The 17,835-nt window shown below is 45.8% G+C and overlaps 1 protein-coding gene across 1 annotated transcript in view; it reads left to right on the forward strand.

Moving 5' to 3' along the window:
* ift172 (intraflagellar transport 172) overlaps positions 1–17,835 on the forward strand; it is a 60,082-nt gene that overhangs the window by 41,523 nt on the left and 724 nt on the right. The window contains exons 19-47 of the mRNA XM_028397762.1: positions 316–400; positions 778–870; positions 2,377–2,454; positions 2,596–2,844; positions 4,526–4,604; positions 4,686–4,806; positions 5,072–5,216; positions 7,279–7,368; positions 7,518–7,615; positions 7,726–7,861; positions 9,019–9,135; positions 9,220–9,362; positions 9,489–9,582; positions 9,759–9,823; positions 11,208–11,388; positions 11,506–11,615; positions 12,341–12,470; positions 14,213–14,311; positions 14,409–14,518; positions 14,685–14,748; positions 14,854–14,940; positions 15,057–15,173; positions 16,004–16,114; positions 16,197–16,316; positions 16,414–16,509; positions 16,793–16,852; positions 17,001–17,099; positions 17,458–17,611; positions 17,704–17,795. Of these exons, the coding sequence (XP_028253563.1) occupies positions 316–400; positions 778–870; positions 2,377–2,454; positions 2,596–2,844; positions 4,526–4,604; positions 4,686–4,806; positions 5,072–5,216; positions 7,279–7,368; positions 7,518–7,615; positions 7,726–7,861; positions 9,019–9,135; positions 9,220–9,362; positions 9,489–9,582; positions 9,759–9,823; positions 11,208–11,388; positions 11,506–11,615; positions 12,341–12,470; positions 14,213–14,311; positions 14,409–14,518; positions 14,685–14,748; positions 14,854–14,940; positions 15,057–15,173; positions 16,004–16,114; positions 16,197–16,316; positions 16,414–16,509; positions 16,793–16,852; positions 17,001–17,099; positions 17,458–17,611; positions 17,704–17,795 (3,223 nt within the window). The remainder of the gene's footprint in view (positions 1–315; positions 401–777; positions 871–2,376; positions 2,455–2,595; positions 2,845–4,525; positions 4,605–4,685; positions 4,807–5,071; positions 5,217–7,278; positions 7,369–7,517; positions 7,616–7,725; positions 7,862–9,018; positions 9,136–9,219; positions 9,363–9,488; positions 9,583–9,758; positions 9,824–11,207; positions 11,389–11,505; positions 11,616–12,340; positions 12,471–14,212; positions 14,312–14,408; positions 14,519–14,684; positions 14,749–14,853; positions 14,941–15,056; positions 15,174–16,003; positions 16,115–16,196; positions 16,317–16,413; positions 16,510–16,792; positions 16,853–17,000; positions 17,100–17,457; positions 17,612–17,703; positions 17,796–17,835) is intronic.

Genomic DNA, 17,835 nt, shown 5'->3' on the forward strand with positions numbered 1-17,835 from the left:
ATGTTAATGAGGGAGGGAGGCGAGAAAAGAGTCAGACAGAAGGAGTTTTTTAACTTTTTTTTTTCCTTTCATGACTTGTTCATTAATCTGATGCAACTGTTCGCAGAGAGCTGGTAATAACGTGGCCGAATGCTACAATGAGCCTTTTGCATTTCTCACACTGCAGCGTTTCTAAAGGCTAATTAGACACAAGCTCTAATGTGTCTCAGGTTTTCAGACGGGCCAGCGTCACCTTCTGCCTCCACTGGACTGAACAGAGCTCTCTCTTCTTCTCTTACTCACTTCCTGTTGTGTCTTCTTCTTCTTCTTCTGCAGGTGTTATGCTGCACTGGGTGATGTCTCAACTGTTCAGTTTCTCCGCCAAACCAACCAGATTGCCGACAGAATTTCAGAGGAAACGGTGCGTTTAATGTCAGCACACACACACACTGAGCATACACACAACAGATACACATCTTTTATATGTTGCATTAATTAGCAAGTTTCTGCTTCATATTTGGCGTCTTTATTGCAGCAAAACCTGAATAATTTAAAGCTTGCTTTAAAGTTTAATGCGTCTGATGATGGAAATAGAAAATCCACGTTCAGAACAGCCAGAATCTCCAATAATGGAATTCATTTTGGGCTGAATATCAGCAATCGCTCCTTTTTACACTTTCTATTAAAAAAATGCAGTGTTGCGAATTTTAATAAAAAAACTTTTCCCAGACAGAACATTTTGTCTGTGCACAGTACAAAAAACCGCTGTGTGTGTGTGTGTGTGTCCTTGTGGATTAGGGGGAAGACGGGACTTCACACTACCAGGTCCAAGCCCGTATGGCCATGCTGGATAAGAACTTTAAACTGGCTGAGATGTACTACATGGAGCAGGTGAGCAGGTCTAATTCAATAAATCATGCCCCCGTGCCCCCAGACCGGCTCGGCCTGCATTGGAGCACAGACCAACCACCCAAAATCCACAAACGGCAGCATAGTTGGGCCCAATCACGCATCTCTCTCGCATCCGTTGTTGCATCCTCATCAGGTGCTCAAAAAAATCCACATTTCTGGTCGACGTTCAGACATTTGGGATTTGGGACCTGAGATGGGCACACACAGGGTGGAGGGGATAGCGGCGTGTACAGTTACACCCCGTTTACACTGGGGAAATAAATCTGGCTAAAGAGGGATTTGGGCCGCATCCAGATGTATCCAGATGTTTTTTTTCTGAGTGTGAACACCTCGAATCCGGCAGTATCCAGTTTATCCAGATCCACCTCTCATAGGTGGATCTAGCCGGATTGACTAAAATGTGGCTCAGGTGTGAACACAAATGTGGCTAGCGAATCCGGCTAGTGACTCGATACTTCCGGTTAGCGATGTGCTACTTCCGGTTCACTGGGCGCGACACGGGACAAAAAAACGCATGACGCATGCGCACACGCGGTCCTACTGCGGCCTGAACGGACTCTGTATATTACGAGGCGCCACCTAGTGGTTTGGAGGACCACAAACAAGCCGGATTAAGCCGGATTGAGTGCGGACACGCTTGTGTGATAGCCAGATTTGAAAATAGGTCTGAACGTATCCAGTTTAAAGACTATCCAGATACAATCCTACTCTAGCTGGATTGACTTTCTCCAGTTTGAACGGGGCCTTAATGACTACAAAGAAGTTTTTCCGATCATTACAGTGAAGCAGCAGTCAAAGGTGTTAAAAAGGTCGATACTGCAATCCTAGTGTTAGAAGAAGCCAATTAAATGAATTATTTAAAAACTGAGCACAAAATAAAAATGGCGGCCCTTTGCTTTCTTTATGGAAGTCAGTGTGGTCTGCCTACAAATAATTGGCCACTGCTGCTCTGCATGATGAAAAGCACCAGATCACAAACCACATATGGCTTTGAATTGTAAATATCATGTGTGACCAAGTCTGAACACAAAAATTCACAGAAAGTACACTAACCAAAACATTCTGGAGGCCATGATTATTTCAGGGGTGGTTGGCACTGTCGCCTCACTTCCTGGTTCCAATCTGATTGTGCACGTTCTCCCTGCATCTGCGTGGGTTCTCTCCGGGTACTCGACGTGCTTGGGTTAATTGGTCGTTCTAAATTGCCCATAGGTGTGCGTGTGTCCAGGGTGGACCCCGCCTCTTACCTGTAGTTAGCTGGGATAGGCTCCACCCCCCCATGACCCTGCACTGCAGGATGAAGCGAGTTAATAGATGATGGATGGATGATTATTTCACACCTGACCAGCTGTCACACGACAAATATTCACTGTTTCTGCAGAATAAAGAAATGTTCTTTTTTTGATTGATGTCTTGATAAATGGTTATTGTAGTGACTGATCAGCCCAGTGTAGGAGTAAACATGTCAAACGTTCCTTCCTGCAGAATGCCGTTGATGAAGCCATTGAGATGTACCAAGAGCTCAACATGTGGGATGACTGCATCGCTGTCGCTGAAGCTAAGGTGACTTTAAGTAGATTTAAATTTAGCTGATGTTAAACTGAATATTACACAAAATAAAAATCATACATTTCTATAGTCTAATGTGTAGCTTTCATTCTAATTTCTCATTTGTGTCACTGATCTGATCTCCTCTTATCTCAGGGCCATCTGGAGCTCAGCAGCCTGCATCTGAAGTATGACCAGTGGCTGGCGGAGACGGGTCAGGACGAGAAGGCCGGCGAGGTGAAGGAAAGCAAAGGAGACTTCCAGGCAGCCATCAACCTCTACCTGAAAGCAGGCCTGCCGGCCAAGGCCGCCCGCCTCGCCATCAGCCGGCCGGAGATCATGAACAACAGCGAAACCGTCGCTCGCATCACCGCCAGCCTCATCAAGGGAGACTTTCACGAGAGAGTGAGTGTTCCTTTTCCGTCCTCTTCCTCCTCACCTCCTCTTCTTCCTCTCTTCGTTCTAACAGATGCCAGGAGAGGAGAGGTATCAATAGAGAAACAGTGTTCTTTGTTATTTTCAGTTTTACACTTTGTCTCCCTCCATCTGTCTCTTATTTCCTTTTCTGTGGCTGCTTTCTGAAAACTCTTTCCTCCGACCATCTGTGTTCATGTAACAGGTGGGAAAAGCTTTGAGGAGACAAGAAATCAGTTGCCTCATCCTGATGAATCATTTTTAGGTGTTTGAAAGTCGGTTTGGATGCTGCTAGCTGTGATTTTACTTGCAGTAACTTCGGCAACATTGAGGATAATTTTATTATTTTGCAGTGACTTCTGCTCTGTGTGTTGTTGTAAAGACAGAATCGGAGATTTAAAGCATTATTAATCCTATAAAAGACACATTAAGTCAGAGGAGAATATTTCTCAGGTTACATGTCTGATGCAGGATCAGCTGAGGTAACTGTAGCACAGTCTAATTCTCAACTTTGGACCACAGCTTTTTATTTTAACCTGATAAAAGACGAAGAAGTATATAGACAATTGTCTTGTGTTGTCAGTTGAAATGACACTAATTGAGGATAAACTTGTTCTTTAACGGGTGGTGCTTTTTAGCGTTTATCAGATTTCTCCTGTGGCTTCTGTTTGGAACAGAAGAGGGAGCGGATTTGTCCTTGAAAAGGGAGTTTTGATGCTCAGTGTGGAGGCTGCAGCTGATGCCATCTTGGCAGAGTGTGTCTAATTCCAGGATAAAGAGGTCTAAGTGTAAATAAAGGCAGATTACCAGATTACTGGTAAAACGTGCAGTGCCTTAAATGGCCACTTGAGGGTGGCTACAAAAGCAAAATAAAAATTTGCTCTGTCTGCCACTTGAAGGTAGGGTAGGAGATTTCATTCTGATGCACTTTTTGTTAAATTAGTGTAACTTCTTTTTACAATCCGATAGCAACCGATTAGTTCGGCAGTTTCGCTTTAAAGCGAAGAATATGAATCATCTGTGGAAGCTATAAAACACTAAAAACATCAGCCAATCCTCCGGGTGGACCCTGCGCGGAGTATTGGCTGGTTGTCGCTCTCTTCCTGCTCTGCGCGCACCAGAGAGGTACGTGCATGATGGCCGAAGTCACAGACCGCAGCTCGTCTTCAGGTTATGCGCGTCCATGTGATTGGGAGGCGTGGCTTCGGGGTGAGCTCCGAGAGAAAGGGGCGTGTCTTTACTTTCCAAATCTGGCTGACTCTCACTGAGTTTTCAAAATCTCCTACCCTACCTTTAATGTGACAGGGTCCAACCATTACCATCTTGGCAACACCAGACTCCGCCCACATCCTAGTTAATCCAGAAGAGGCGGAGCACATTCTGAAGTGTCACCCACCTGTCATGTGAAATGGTCACACCCTTCATTCAAGTATAGTTGTGTGTAGAGGTTCACCAGGCCTGTTTTTTTCTGCTGTAGGTTTGACATTTTAACATGTAGGTCTATGAGGAGTACATTTTTATGCAGCCAGCCTCCTAGTGGACACTCGTGTCACTGCAGGCTGCAGTTTGGCACGTGGCTTCATTTTTTAGCTTAAAAAGGTTGCTGCTTGATGTCAAAAACAATAATAAAGTTGTTAAAATACTATGATGTATGTTTGTCTCCTCTGACCAGGCGGGAGATCTGTATGAGAAAAGCAGGAACAACCAACGAGCTTTGGAGTGTTATGTAAAAGGAGGTGCCTTCAGGAAAGGTAAAGCAGCACCTGTGTCACATTCACTCGTCTGTATTTTGTAACTTTTACTGAGAAGTTTCTCCTTCCTGCTTCCCGTAGCGGTGGAGCTGGCTCGCATCGCCTTCCCTGCTGAGGTGGTGAAACTGGAGGAGGCCTGGGGAGACTACCTCGTCCAGCAGAAACAGATGGACGCTGCCATCAACCACTTCATTGAAGCAGGGTACGTGGTGTGGAGGAGACACAGATTTAGACAGATGGCGAGGAGGAAAAACAAAACAATCCAACAGAGACAGGAGGTGTTCTTTAAATCACCACCAGGTCCATGATAAATGTCCAAAAATACCAAATGAAGACAGGTAGTCGGTGCCCAGACCTTTATGAAAAACCTTTTTAACAGTTTTTCTACTGTGGGGTGCTAAACGTCAGCTTATGTGAAGTTTTAAGCAGGTGTTATGTCATAAACTTCCTCTGTGTCTTCCTCTCAGCTGCTCCCTCAAAGCCATCGAGGCGGCCATCGCAGCTCGTCAGTGGAAGAAAGCGGTCCACATTCTTGAGATGCAGGAGGACTCGTCAGCAGGGAAATACTACATGAAGATCGCTCAGTACTACGCCTCCATGCAGGACTATGAGGTGAGAAAGGAGGAGCGAGGTGGAGGTGATCCGCTGACCTGCCGTTTAGGGTGTATGTGTGTTTACTTGGAGAGATACTGCTAGTTTAGTTTCTTCTGATTCAAACAGTGTGTGTGAGTGTTAGATTGAGGGTGGGGTCCTCCACATCACCTCTACTTTTCTGAAGCGCTGTTTTGAGTCTCTGTGGGAGCCTCTAACCGTCGCCATGTTGGCAGCGTCACAGTCTGCCAAAACTCCAAATACAGGCAAAGAGGCGGAGCTCCAGCAGCTTGGTCAATGCTTGTTTTAGCCAACCTTCACCCCAAAACACGATATCTCAGAAACACCTTGAATGTCCTTCTATGGACAAACACTCGCTTGGACTCTCAGGTGAATTTGATGGCCAGGGGTCAAAGGTCATGGTCACTGTGACATCAGGAAATGCACCTTTTTGCCTCAGCTCTTAATTCTAGACACTCAATCTGATCAAGGAAAGGGGTTAAAGAGCTCCGTCATCGAAAACGTGGAGGTCTGAATACACATTTTTTTTATTATATAACCTAATAGAATGCCTCAAATGTGTCCACAGAGGGCAAACATGTTAGCACCTGATTTAAACTCTATGTGCTGTTCGCTCCCTTGTTAAACGCCACTTCCTGGCTTTGCGGTCATGTCAGCACACGAGGACGCCGCTCGTCCCAGAAACACTTCACAGGACGGCGAGATGGAGGCAGCCAGAGGGGCCAAGTCGGCTGTGACATTTGGCCGCTGGCAATTAATTTCTGCTCCTCTCTGAGGGATATGTGCAGTCAGTCACAACACACACACACACACACACACACACACACACACACACACACACACACACACACACACACACACAAGGTCAGAGCTCAGGTTTAACTTTGGTGCAGTCTCTGCAGACACGTTTGCTCCGGGGTGCTTTAGGAGTAAGTTGGCTGGATGTGACAGTAGTTTTAATAGTCGTCCAAACACCAAAAATACACGGCTGTAGGAAAGGAGAAGATAACGAGAGAAATCTGGTACAAGCACAAAGAAAAGGAAGCGATGATGGTGCCGGAGCACAGTGTGCTTATTCTGATGAGCTCAGCTGAGCCAAACAGCCTCCACAGACTGCCAGCCGCTGAAAATAGCAGCCTATTTCAGTCAGATTGCTCTATGGGCATATTCACAGAAAGTAATTAAGATAACGAGCTCTTTGCTCTCCAACTTGTGGAAGTTGCAGCAAAGTGAAATTCAGTATAAACAATGAAGGAAGCACACACACCTGTGATATTATAGAAAAGTATCTCAGAGAAACAATGACGGGAACATTTTTAATTAGAACGGCAAACAAGCTGCTCGTCCATTTGTTGCCGTCGTTTGGGCATTGTGGTGCAGAGATCTGTTCAAAGGGAAGTGCTGGACGCATCCCTTTATATTCTCCCAGATATCTTCAAACGGTTTCTGTATATTTTTCACTTCTGTCACATGTTATAGTCGGTGTGGGTCCTTGTTTCACGCCAGTATGAAGTCCTCTATGGAAACAGCACAGTCATGGCTGTAAACAGAGGGAAGTGGAGCACGTCTTTAAAAAAGAAAAGTTTACGAATTTTTTATTATGTCACTGTTGGTCGCATGTGACTCAGTCATGAGTGGAGAAGTCAACTTTTCAATGAACAAAGTGCTTTTAATGATGTTTTGAGCTTGGTGGTATGAAACAATCCACAACTACACGTCACACACGATGCATTCAAGGACCATCGGAAAGATTAACATATTATTTTAAATACTTTAATAATCCCAGAAGGGAAATTGCTTAATGACCAGCAGGGGGCGCCACACCAATGCACTGGAGGCAATGCGGGTAAAGTGTCTTGCCCAAGGACACACAACAATGACTAGGGAGGAGCTGGGATCGAACCGCCAACCTTCCGGTTATTGGACAATCCTGCTCTACCACTGAGCCACTGCTGCCCTACAAATGTTCAACCATATTAGAGTTTCTCACTATGATTATTGCTGTTTATGTTATAATTTAAATTATTTAAATGCTGACTGAGTGTTTGTGAACGGCCTGTAGGTGGCAGAGCAGCTGTTTGTGAAAGGGGGTCACATTAAAGATGCCATTGAAATGTACACCACCGCAGGCCGCTGGGAGGACGCTCACAAGGTCAGAGTGGACACACACTGGAGCACAATTTATTGTTATAACCTTCACGTTACAGAAAAACCCAACACATGTTTGTGTTTTATCCCAAATGTCAGACTAACTCCTGAGTCTAACTTTGTTGTTGTTGTTGTTGTGTATTTGTTGCATAGTTGGCGGTGGAGTGTATGACGGAGGAGGAGGTCACAGCTCTGTACATCAGCAGAGCTCAGGAGCTGGAGAGAGACGAGAAGTTCAAGGAGGCTGAGAGGTGAATGAAAGTCACACAAAAAAAACACCGAAAACATTTTGAAGGCTCAGACTAAACCAGGCCGTCCTCTGCCATCACGCTGGCCCTGCTGTGTGTGCGTGACCATACAGGCTGTTTGCCACCGTGAAGCAGCCCGACCTCGCCATCACCATGTACAAGAAGAACCGGATGTTTGATGATGTCATCCGCTTGGTGGCCAAACATCACCCCGACCTGCTGACACAGACCCACCTCCACCTCGCTAAGGTACAGCATGCTGTGTTCACCTCAGTCTCTCAGCCTGACGATGCATTCAGTGACTGACTTCTTGTTAGTAAAGTTAACCCTCATGCGTTGTTCGGGACATTTTTGTCCTCTGAGAGAAATTTTTCTGTTTATTTTGGCCATAACTTTGTCAATATGTGAACAAATTCAATCATTTTTGCTCAACAAGCTTAATTTTACATAAATTTTGTTAATAGGATTTTAAAATTTTTCATAGGTCAACAGTACACTGTGGGCAAATTTTACCCACTTATGTGTTGTTCGGGACAAAAACGTCCCCTAACTAATTAAAAATATATCAGATAAATATTTTTTTGAATTTTTTTTGCATAGACCTTTTAATTAACTTCAGTTCTAATCAACAGTAGTGAAAAAATCATTTCCCCCCAGGATTTTAACCCTTTAATCACCAATTTTATAAGGGGTGGTGCTGAAAATTGGAAAAAAACACACAAAATGGCTCATTTTTAATAGAAAAGGTGAATGTGGACTGGATTCTTTTTAACCTTTATTACAGTCTTGGTCATGTCAAACATCAGTACAAAAATTGACTTTATTGCATCATTAGTTTTTGCACAGCACTGGATTTTCATTTTTTCTCCCATTTTGTCCCATAGACTTCCATTATAACCACACTTTTTTGACTGCACAGCCATGGCACTACATAATCATGCATTCTTGATTGTTGGTGGTTTACCCTGTTGGGAGGAGGTGAAATTTGTGATTTTTACAGTTAAAATCCTGGGGGAAAATGATTTTTTCACTACTGTTGATCAGAACTGAAGTTAATTAAAAGGTCTATGCAAAAAAATTTCAAAAAATATTTATCTGATATATTTTTAAAACTGTTAAACTTAGGGGACGTTTTTGTCCCGAACAACACATAAGGGTAGTGTTTGCGAACAGTGCATGAGGGTTAAGAGAAGTCTGTAAATCTAGAAGGATGAAATCCACAAAATCAGCAACAGCTGGTCTCCAGATGTTCAGATGGTTGTGTGTTCCTTTAGAGATCATGCACACATGAGTGCAGTCTCACTCTCTGCAGCTGTCCAGGTATCTTCTAAGAACAGCTGGTGAAAGGTCAGTTCTACATGATGCCGTATCTGTGTGTGTGTGTTGTGTGTGTGCTGTCTTTGCAGGAGTTGGAGGCTGACGTGCGGTTCTCAGAGGCAGAGTACCACTTCATGGAGGCTGGCGAGTGGAAGGCTGCCGTCCACATGTACAGAGTCAACGACATGTGGGAGGAGGCGCACAGGGTACGGACTGTTTAGTTCACTCTCTTGCCGCTAAATCCGTGGAGCAGCAAATAAAACCTTTTTTTTGTTGTGTGTGTCGGTCAGGTGGCAAAGAGCCACGGCGGTGCCAACGCCCAGAAGCAGGTGGCCTACCTGTGGGCCAGGAGTCTGGGAGGAGAGGCCGCCGTCAAGCTGCTCAACAAGTTTGGCCTGCTGGACTTCGCCATCGAGTCTGCTGCAAACAACTTGTGAGCATCACACACAGACCTGAAAATGACTGTCATTGAATTGAATGTGACCAGTTCTAGTGTCACTGTAAATCCATCTAAATCTACAGTTTGATGTTTATCAGCTCCTTTTCTGTTTTTTTCCAGCTCCTTTGACTTTGCCTTCGACCTGGCACGCCTTTCCTGTAAAGAAAAGATCCCAGAGATCCACCTCAAACATGCCATCTACCTGGAAGACGAGGTGAATCCATCAGTACCACCTCACACACACACACACACACACACACACACGTTACCTGCACACGTCAGTAAACTGATCATTGTGCACGAGTTGTTATGAAAAACTTCAGACCAGCCTCGTTCAGTAGAGGAGAGAATGCCCAAGCTTCTGCTCACAGTCACTGTTTGGTGTTCCAGGGAAAGTTTTCTGAGGCCGAGGTGGAGTTCGTCAAAGCAGGCAAACCCAAAGAAGCCGTGTTCATGTGAGTACTGGTGTTCGGATTTGCCTCATTTTGTGTGTAATTCTGCTGTAAAGTTGGACATTTTAAAGGTCGGGTGGGAGATTTCATTCTGATGCACTTTTTGTTAAATTAGTGTAACTTCTCTTTACAATCCGATAGCAACCGATTAGTTCGGCAGTTTCGTTTTAAAACGAAGAATATGAATCATCTGTGGAAGCTATAAAACGCTAAAAACATCAGCCAATCCTCCGGGTGGACCAAGCGGCAGCCTTCGGGGCTCAAAGTTGAAGCCCATGCGGAAGTGTCAAAACTTGTAATTCACGCTGCAACAGCTGGGGGTTGGCTCCAAAAGCGAGTCATTTCCCATAGACTCCCATGTTAAAATGGCCGACTTCACAGCAGAAATGAACATGTTTACGGCCTGGTACAAAAAAACCACTCTGGTCTCAGATGATAGGTTCTCTTCTAGTGTCAGTTGTACGGGGGGTGAATTTTTTTACAACTCACTTGTTTCAATGGTATTCTGACTTAAAATTACGCATAATTATGGGCGTTGCCGCTTGAGTGACAGACAGTTGCCGTATCACAGCGTGAGTTTCCTGCTTCCACGATCGCCCGCCCCTAAACCCCGCTCATGCTCCCCCTCTTTGTCCATATTTGGAGTTTTGGCAGACGTGACGCTGCCAACATGGCGGCGGTCATCAACGTCCTGGAACCTCCCACCGAGCCTCAAAACGGCTCTTCAGAAACAAACGGGTGACGTCACGGAAGCTCTGTCCATAGTTTTTACTGTCAATGGGGTGGACCCTGCGCGGAGTATTGGCTGGTTGTCACTCTCTTCCTGCTCTGCGCGCACCAGAGAGGTACGTGCATGATGGCCGAAGTCACAGACCGCAGCTCGTCTTCAGGTAATGCGCGTCCATGTGATTGGGAGGCGTGGCTTCGGGGTGAGCTCCGAGAGAAAGGGGCGTGTGTTTACTTTCCAAATCTGGCTGACTCTCACTGACATCTCCTTTTCAACATCTCCTACCCTACCTTTAAACATTTAGGTCTGTGGGGATTGACTCACTTTTGGAGTCGGCCCCTAGAGACTGCAGGATGTTGGTGTTTTTATATGAATCTGTTAGAGAAAGCTGATTTTGTCACCATAAAGATATTTATTGACTGATTGGATGGAGGCGATGATGACCTGACCGTGCTAACGCAGTTCGTTTTTAGTGGTGCCTGCTGAGCGACCTGTTTTTCTCAGAGCGTGTTTAAATCACTTCAGTGAACTTCCTCCACAGAGCTGCGTGTTCACTTCCTCCCGACACAGTGGGAGGCGTTCAGGAAGACATTTGAACTTTTAGTCCTTTAATAGAGAAAAAGCTCATTTTTAGCTTTTGTTTCCTGTGAACTGTTCCAGGTACGTCCACAACAAGGACTGGGCCAACGCGCAGCGGGTGGCTGAGGGCCACGATCCAGAGAGCGTGTCCGAGGTTCTGGTCGGCCAAGCCAAGTTCTGCTTTGAACAGAAAGATTTCCAGAAGGCCGAAGCCTTCCTGCTCCGAGCCCAGAGACCCGAACTGGCCGTTCAGTGCTACAAGGTAAAAACACAAAATGCTGCTTATTTAATTTTTGCTTCTTTGAAGGTTTAAGGATTTTATAGTTTTATTTTTATTTGTATCATTTTATTGATTGATCTCCATGACTGTATTGATCAGGATGCAGACATGTGGAGTGATGCCATACGTATCTGTAAAGAGTACATCCCCAACAAGCTCTCCAAACTCCAGGAGGAGTACGAGAGGGAGACGTCCAAGAAGGGAACCCGGTGAGATCTTTGCTTCTTGTGATGTTTGTTTTTACTTTATTCTAGTCTTTAATTTGTTTCGCCTCCATTTACCAGATGTCTATACAGCTAAATCAGAGCTGAAGCTTTAAACTAAACTCACCTGAAGCGTCTCTGCTCTGAAACATCCTCCTGCTTCTCCTCTGCAGCCCACCAACATCATCTATGCACAAAGAGCCAGTTTGATGCTTTATTAAAACACAGCTCGCTCGCATGTTATCCCAAATTGAAACTCCCGACGAGCAGCAGCTCGTTAGCCAGCAAACCAGCAAGCATGCAGCTTCTTATCCTCCTCCCGCGGCTGCTCCCTCTTTAATGACTTGTGGGAGAAAACATCAAAAGTTACCAGTGGAAACTCTCGGGGAAAAAAAAAAAGAGAAACAATGAATTATTCCTGCAGAGTTTACAGCCCAGGGTGCAGATAGGTGTTAGGCTTATGATGGTGGTTTGGGTCTGTACACACTGACACGCAGCATGTCTTCACAGGGAGGCTGCATCAGTCAGGGCGTAGTTACATATTAGTTCCTCATACTGGCTTAAATTATATAAATTATAGAATTTCTATGAATTATTCTGTCAGCATAGGGCTCTATGAGTTTTTAATGTAGGAGTTCCACCATGTTTAATAGTGCTTTTGTTGCCTGAGTGAGATAAATGGATGTCTGTGCCTTCCTGTGTGACTCGGTGTGTGTTTTGGTGGTTTTCAGGGGTGTGGAGGGTCTGCTGGAGCAGGCCCAGGAGTGGGAGCAGTCGGGCGAGTACTCGCGGGCGGTGGAGTGTTACCTGAAGGTGAAGGACGACTCCAACACGGCCCTGATGGAGAAGTGCCTGCTGAAGGTCAGCCTCTGATTTGACTCCTCCTCCTCCTCCTCCTCCCACCAGGTTTAACAGAATGAAACTGTACATGGATCCTATGGACACAGAAGAGTTCAGCTCTTCATTTAACATCATTTTTAGACTAAATTCAACAAGGCGTTGGTTCTTTGTAACATCAAATTCTTTGAATGGGTATCGTGAAAGTCTCTTGTTGATTGTTCAGCTTCCAGCACTTCCTGTTTCAGTGAACAATAGTGGCCGAGAGAGAGCATGTCTCTAAGGCCCCGTTCACAATGGAGAAAGTCATTCCAGCTAGAGTAGGATTGAATCCAGAGTCTTTAAACTGGATACATTCAGACCTGTTTTCAAATCTGGCTATCACACACGAGTGTCCGCGCTCAATCCGCTTTAATCCGGCTTGTTTGCTGTCCTCCAAACCTCTAGGTGGCGCCTCGTAATATACAGAATCCGTGTGCGCATGTGTCATGCTAATTTTTGTCCCGTGTTGCTTGTTTTTTTTGTTTTTTTGTCGGTTCAAAAAGCAGTTTATTCCGTTGTAGCCCTGTGGAAAATAAACTTGGAGCAAAGCTGTCGCAGTTTGCCGGTTGTTTACATGCGGCTTTTGTACGCGACCCGGACACTGTCCCTGTGAACCGGAAGTATCACGTTGCTAGTGGGCTTTGCTAGCTGCATTTGCGTGCAGACCTGAGCCACATTTGAGCCAATCCGGCTAGATCCACCTCCGAGAGGTGGATTGAAATCTATCCAGATATATCCGGATTTGCGATGTTCAGACTCAGAAAAAAACTATCCGAATATATCTAGATACGATTTCCCCAGTTTTTTTTTTCTTTTGTTTTGGAATATCTTCACCGTCAAAGAGTCAAAAGTATGAATCAGCCTTAACACAGGTCTCACTCACCAGGCGTAGAGCTGTTCAGATCAATCGGCGTTCCTATGAAGACGTACCTGCAGGGTGTGTTTCAGGTGTGGAACAAACGTGGATTGAGTCCCGGAACATTTTTTTTTCTTCTTTGCTAATGTTTGTCTTCTATACTTTGTTGACCTGATTGGTCAAAGTTAGCTTGTGATAGAGTGACAGATGGTTCGTCCAATCAGCTGCAAGTATTCTTTTGAATATGAGCCTGAGCTCCTCCTCCAGTTTCCTGTGATGATTCTCTGGAGTCTGGTCTTCTACTGAAAACCCTGATTGATTATTGATTATTGACAGAAACACACACAGTTTTCATTACTGTCACATTCAGCCCTGTCGGCGGTGGATGATGGATTACATATTGTAGATAACTGCAGCCTTTACACTAACAGTGTGTGAAGGGTAAAGGTCACTGTGTCAGCACTGTCAATGGATTTCTGCTGTGAGCGCACACACACACACACTCATGTTATTGACCTCAGTGCTGTGGAGATCCTTTGAAATTCGAATGGTCGGTCTCACAGCGCTGCTAAAGGAAAGGTCATGAGGTCGGGCCTTTTATTTCCCCCCCGTGGGAGTTTTTTTTGATTGGCTGAGAAAGCATCAGCAGTCTCATTTGCGTAATGACTGTTTGATCTGCAGGCGCTGATAGAGGAGGGTCACGGCGATCAATACACAACTCTCCTGTAGTCAGCTTAAAAATGTACATTAGCTTTAATTGCAATTACAGTAAAGAAATCTGAACATTTCAACGTGATTAATCATGAAAATGGAAAAGTAGAGGTCAATAAACAGGGCCTGAATGTGTACACTCTGTGTGTGTGTTCAGGCAGCAGAGCTGTCCATCAAATTCCAGAGTGGAGACCCGGTGTTGGAGGTGATCCAGACGGTCGGACCTCGACTCACACAGCTCAGGAAGTTCAACGTTGTGGGTTATAATTAAAAATACTGCACATTATATATCGAAGAAAAATCCTCAGTGGATGAATTCAAAATGTTTTAATGGTGCATTTTTCATGTGGAAGGCCGCTGATCTCTACTACAACGTGGGTCTGTACAAAGAGGCGATCGATGTCCTGATCGAGGGCGAGGAGTGGAACACAGCCAAGAGAGTCGCCAAGGATGTGGAGCCCAGGTTTTTAAAAACACACACACACAGAGTTCTTATCACAGAAAAGGACTGACACTGAATTCAGACTCATAGGAAAGAAAAGAGACATGCTTTAGTTTTCGTCTTTATTACACAGAGCATAGATAAAGGCAGGAAATTGTCTCTGAATAATTATCATATATTCCGGCAGGTATGAGGACTACGTGGACCAGAAATACAAAGAGCACCTGAAGAACCAAGGCAGAGTGGAGTCTGTAAGAACCCTTTGTTACAGAGTCACAGTATTTTAATCTTAATCTGTGTGCTAATGTGTCAGAGCTGTTCACATGGTGACAACCTGTGTGTGTGTGTGTGTTCAGCTGGTGGGTGTGGACGTCATGGCAGCTCTGGACATGTATGCAGAGAGAGGACAGTGGGAGAAGTGTCTGGAGACGGCGTCCAAACAGGTACAGCTCCACCTCCTCCTTCCTGTCCTTGGCCTCTCTGCCTTAGGCTTTCCATGTCTGTGGAAGGAAAAAAGAGAGATGTAAAGTTTTTTTTTTTCTGTCTTTCTGCACGTCAGAACTTTAAAATCCTCCATAAGTACGTCGCTCTGTGCGCCACACACCTCATCAAGGAGGAAGACGCTCCTAAGGCTCTGCAGCTTTACATTCAGCACGGAGTTCCACCAAACCCTCAGGTACACACACACGCACCTATATACACACACACACAAACACACACCCATACACATGCACCTATATACACACACACACACACACACACACACACACCCACACACACACACCCATACACACACACCCATACACACGCACACACACACACACACGCACACACACACACACCCATACACACACACACACACCCACACACACGCACACACACCCATACACACATGCACACACACGCACACATACACACACACACGCACACACCCATACCCATACACACACACACGCACACATGCACGCACACACATGCACACACACCCATACACATGCACGCACACCCATACACACATGCACACACCCATACGCACACACACTCATACACGCACGCACTCCCATACACACACACACACCCATACACACACGCACGCACACACACACACGCACGCACACACCCATACGCACATACACGCACATGCACGCACACACACGCACACACACCCATACACATGCACGCACACCCATACACACACACACACCCATACACACACACCCTGCTGCTGACTTAAGCTCCTTTAAATTAACATTTAAGATTAAAATTAATCTTTGCTGTAAATTATAACCAAATTGTTAAAGATAAACTGGAATAAACTCCATTGTGTAGAAAGACAAAGCGTTCTGCAGCAGGGCGGCCATGATTGAGTCACGTGACGAGCAAGTCACATGACAAATAAAACATATTTGATAAGATGCAGCACAGTCCAAAAACATAACAAACTAAGTGTAACATGTTTCGTATATTTATGTTATGCTAACTGCTGACCGTGTTCTGTCCGATCAGAATTTCAACATCTACAAGCGGCTCTTCCTGGATCTGATTAACCTCCCTGACAGCGACGGACCCGAGTCGTACCGCACGTGGGCCGACCTCCGCAGCTTCCTGCAGCTGCTGGTAAACCCACCACAACATGAAGACCAGCCTGTGTGTGTCTGAGGTCCGGTCCTGTGTCTCTAAACCGCCTGTTTGATTTCAGTGCGAGAACTTGTCCAAGTCAGCCGAGGCCAACTCTCCAGCTCATGAGGACTTTGAACAGATGCTGCTGATCGCACACTACTGCGCCACGCGATGTGCCGCCAAGGGCGTCGATCAGCTGGTACAAAAAAAAAAAAAAATATTTCAGCTCAGATTTAAAAAAAATTTGTTTCCTCGGCCACAAATTGAAATTTCTTCTTCTGTGGTGTGTTTTTTAGGCCAGCATAGCGGTCAAGCTGTCAGTGTCTCTGCTGCGTCACACGGAGCTCATCCCTGCAGACAAAGCTTTCTACGAGGCCGGCCTGGCCTGCAAGGTGCGTCCAGCAGTCCAGCAGACTCTTTGGTTTTGTCTCCATGTCCATATAAAACACAGCTGGGGACAGAGTTCCGTCCAATCCACTGATAGATTTCAGTTCTCTCTGCTGAATCTCAGAGTTCTGGTCCAATCTGTTTTTGATTCACGGGCCACAGTTTGATCATATTTATACGCATCTTAAAGCTCCTTTGTTCCTTTGACCACCTTGTTTGTTGTCTTTGGGGAATCCAGAGCTGATGTAAATGTGGATTTTTCTTTGCGTGGTGTGTTCTCTCGGTCAGGCTCTCGGCTGGGACAACATGGCCTTCATCTTTCTCAACCACTTCCTGGATCTTTGTGATGTAAGTTTGACAGAAATCTTCCCTCTCTGCCTGTAAACTGTCCATCAAACCATGAACACCTGATCCATGCAGACCGTTAGGGGTTAAACCGATCATTGATAGCCGCTCCTCCTCTCTTTCCCTCTCTGATTGGTTGGTTCGTCTCCAGGCCATTGATGAGGGAACTCTGGACACTCTGGACCACTCCGACTTCACGGACACCGACATTCCCTTCGAGGTTCCAGTTCCAACCAAAATCTGCGTCACGGTAAGAAGTGGCATCATCAACCCCCCCCCAGCACCCACCACCCCCGACCCCTCCACCCGCAGGGGGCACCACGGTCAGACTGACGGATGGAAGCAATATTGGTGCTGTGCTACAAATCCAATCCGCCGCACTCAGTGTCACATTCCGCTGTTTATAAATGAGAACACATGGAGCTCATGAAATCATTAGTGTCAGCGTCAGCTGATCGTCAGCTGCTCTTCAGTCACATGACTCATCCGTCTGTTCAGTGGTGCGGCAGCGACGAATCCGGCCTCGTCATGGAAACATCTGGTTTCACATGTTAACCCTATAATTTAGCATAATGTCATAAATGTGTGTGTGTGTGTGTGTGTTCCAGGATGCCCGGCGGGAGGAGATACGAGACTGGATCCTGATGGTGTCCATGGACAATCGGTTGGAGCAGGTCCTGCCGCGAGACGAGAGGAACACATATGAAGGCTCGCTGGTGGCCTCCAACACCGGCCTGCGCTCGCTGCCCTGCGTCCTCACCGGTAACACACACACACACACACATCCACCCTACACAGGATGGAGGTAAAACAGAACATGGCTGCTAATAATTCTTCTTCTGTGGTGCGTTCAGGGTACCCTGTGCTGAGAAATAAGATCGAGTTCCCCTCTGCGGGAAAAGCCGCCAACAAAGAGGACTGGAACAAATTCCTCATGGCCACAAAGGTAAGAAGACATCCTGTTCACAAAATCTGTGTGTGTGTGT

The sequence above is a fragment of the Parambassis ranga genome, chromosome 24, assembly GCF_900634625.1.
Source record: "Parambassis ranga chromosome 24, fParRan2.1, whole genome shotgun sequence".
Lineage (NCBI taxonomy): Eukaryota > Metazoa > Chordata > Actinopteri > Ambassidae > Parambassis > Parambassis ranga.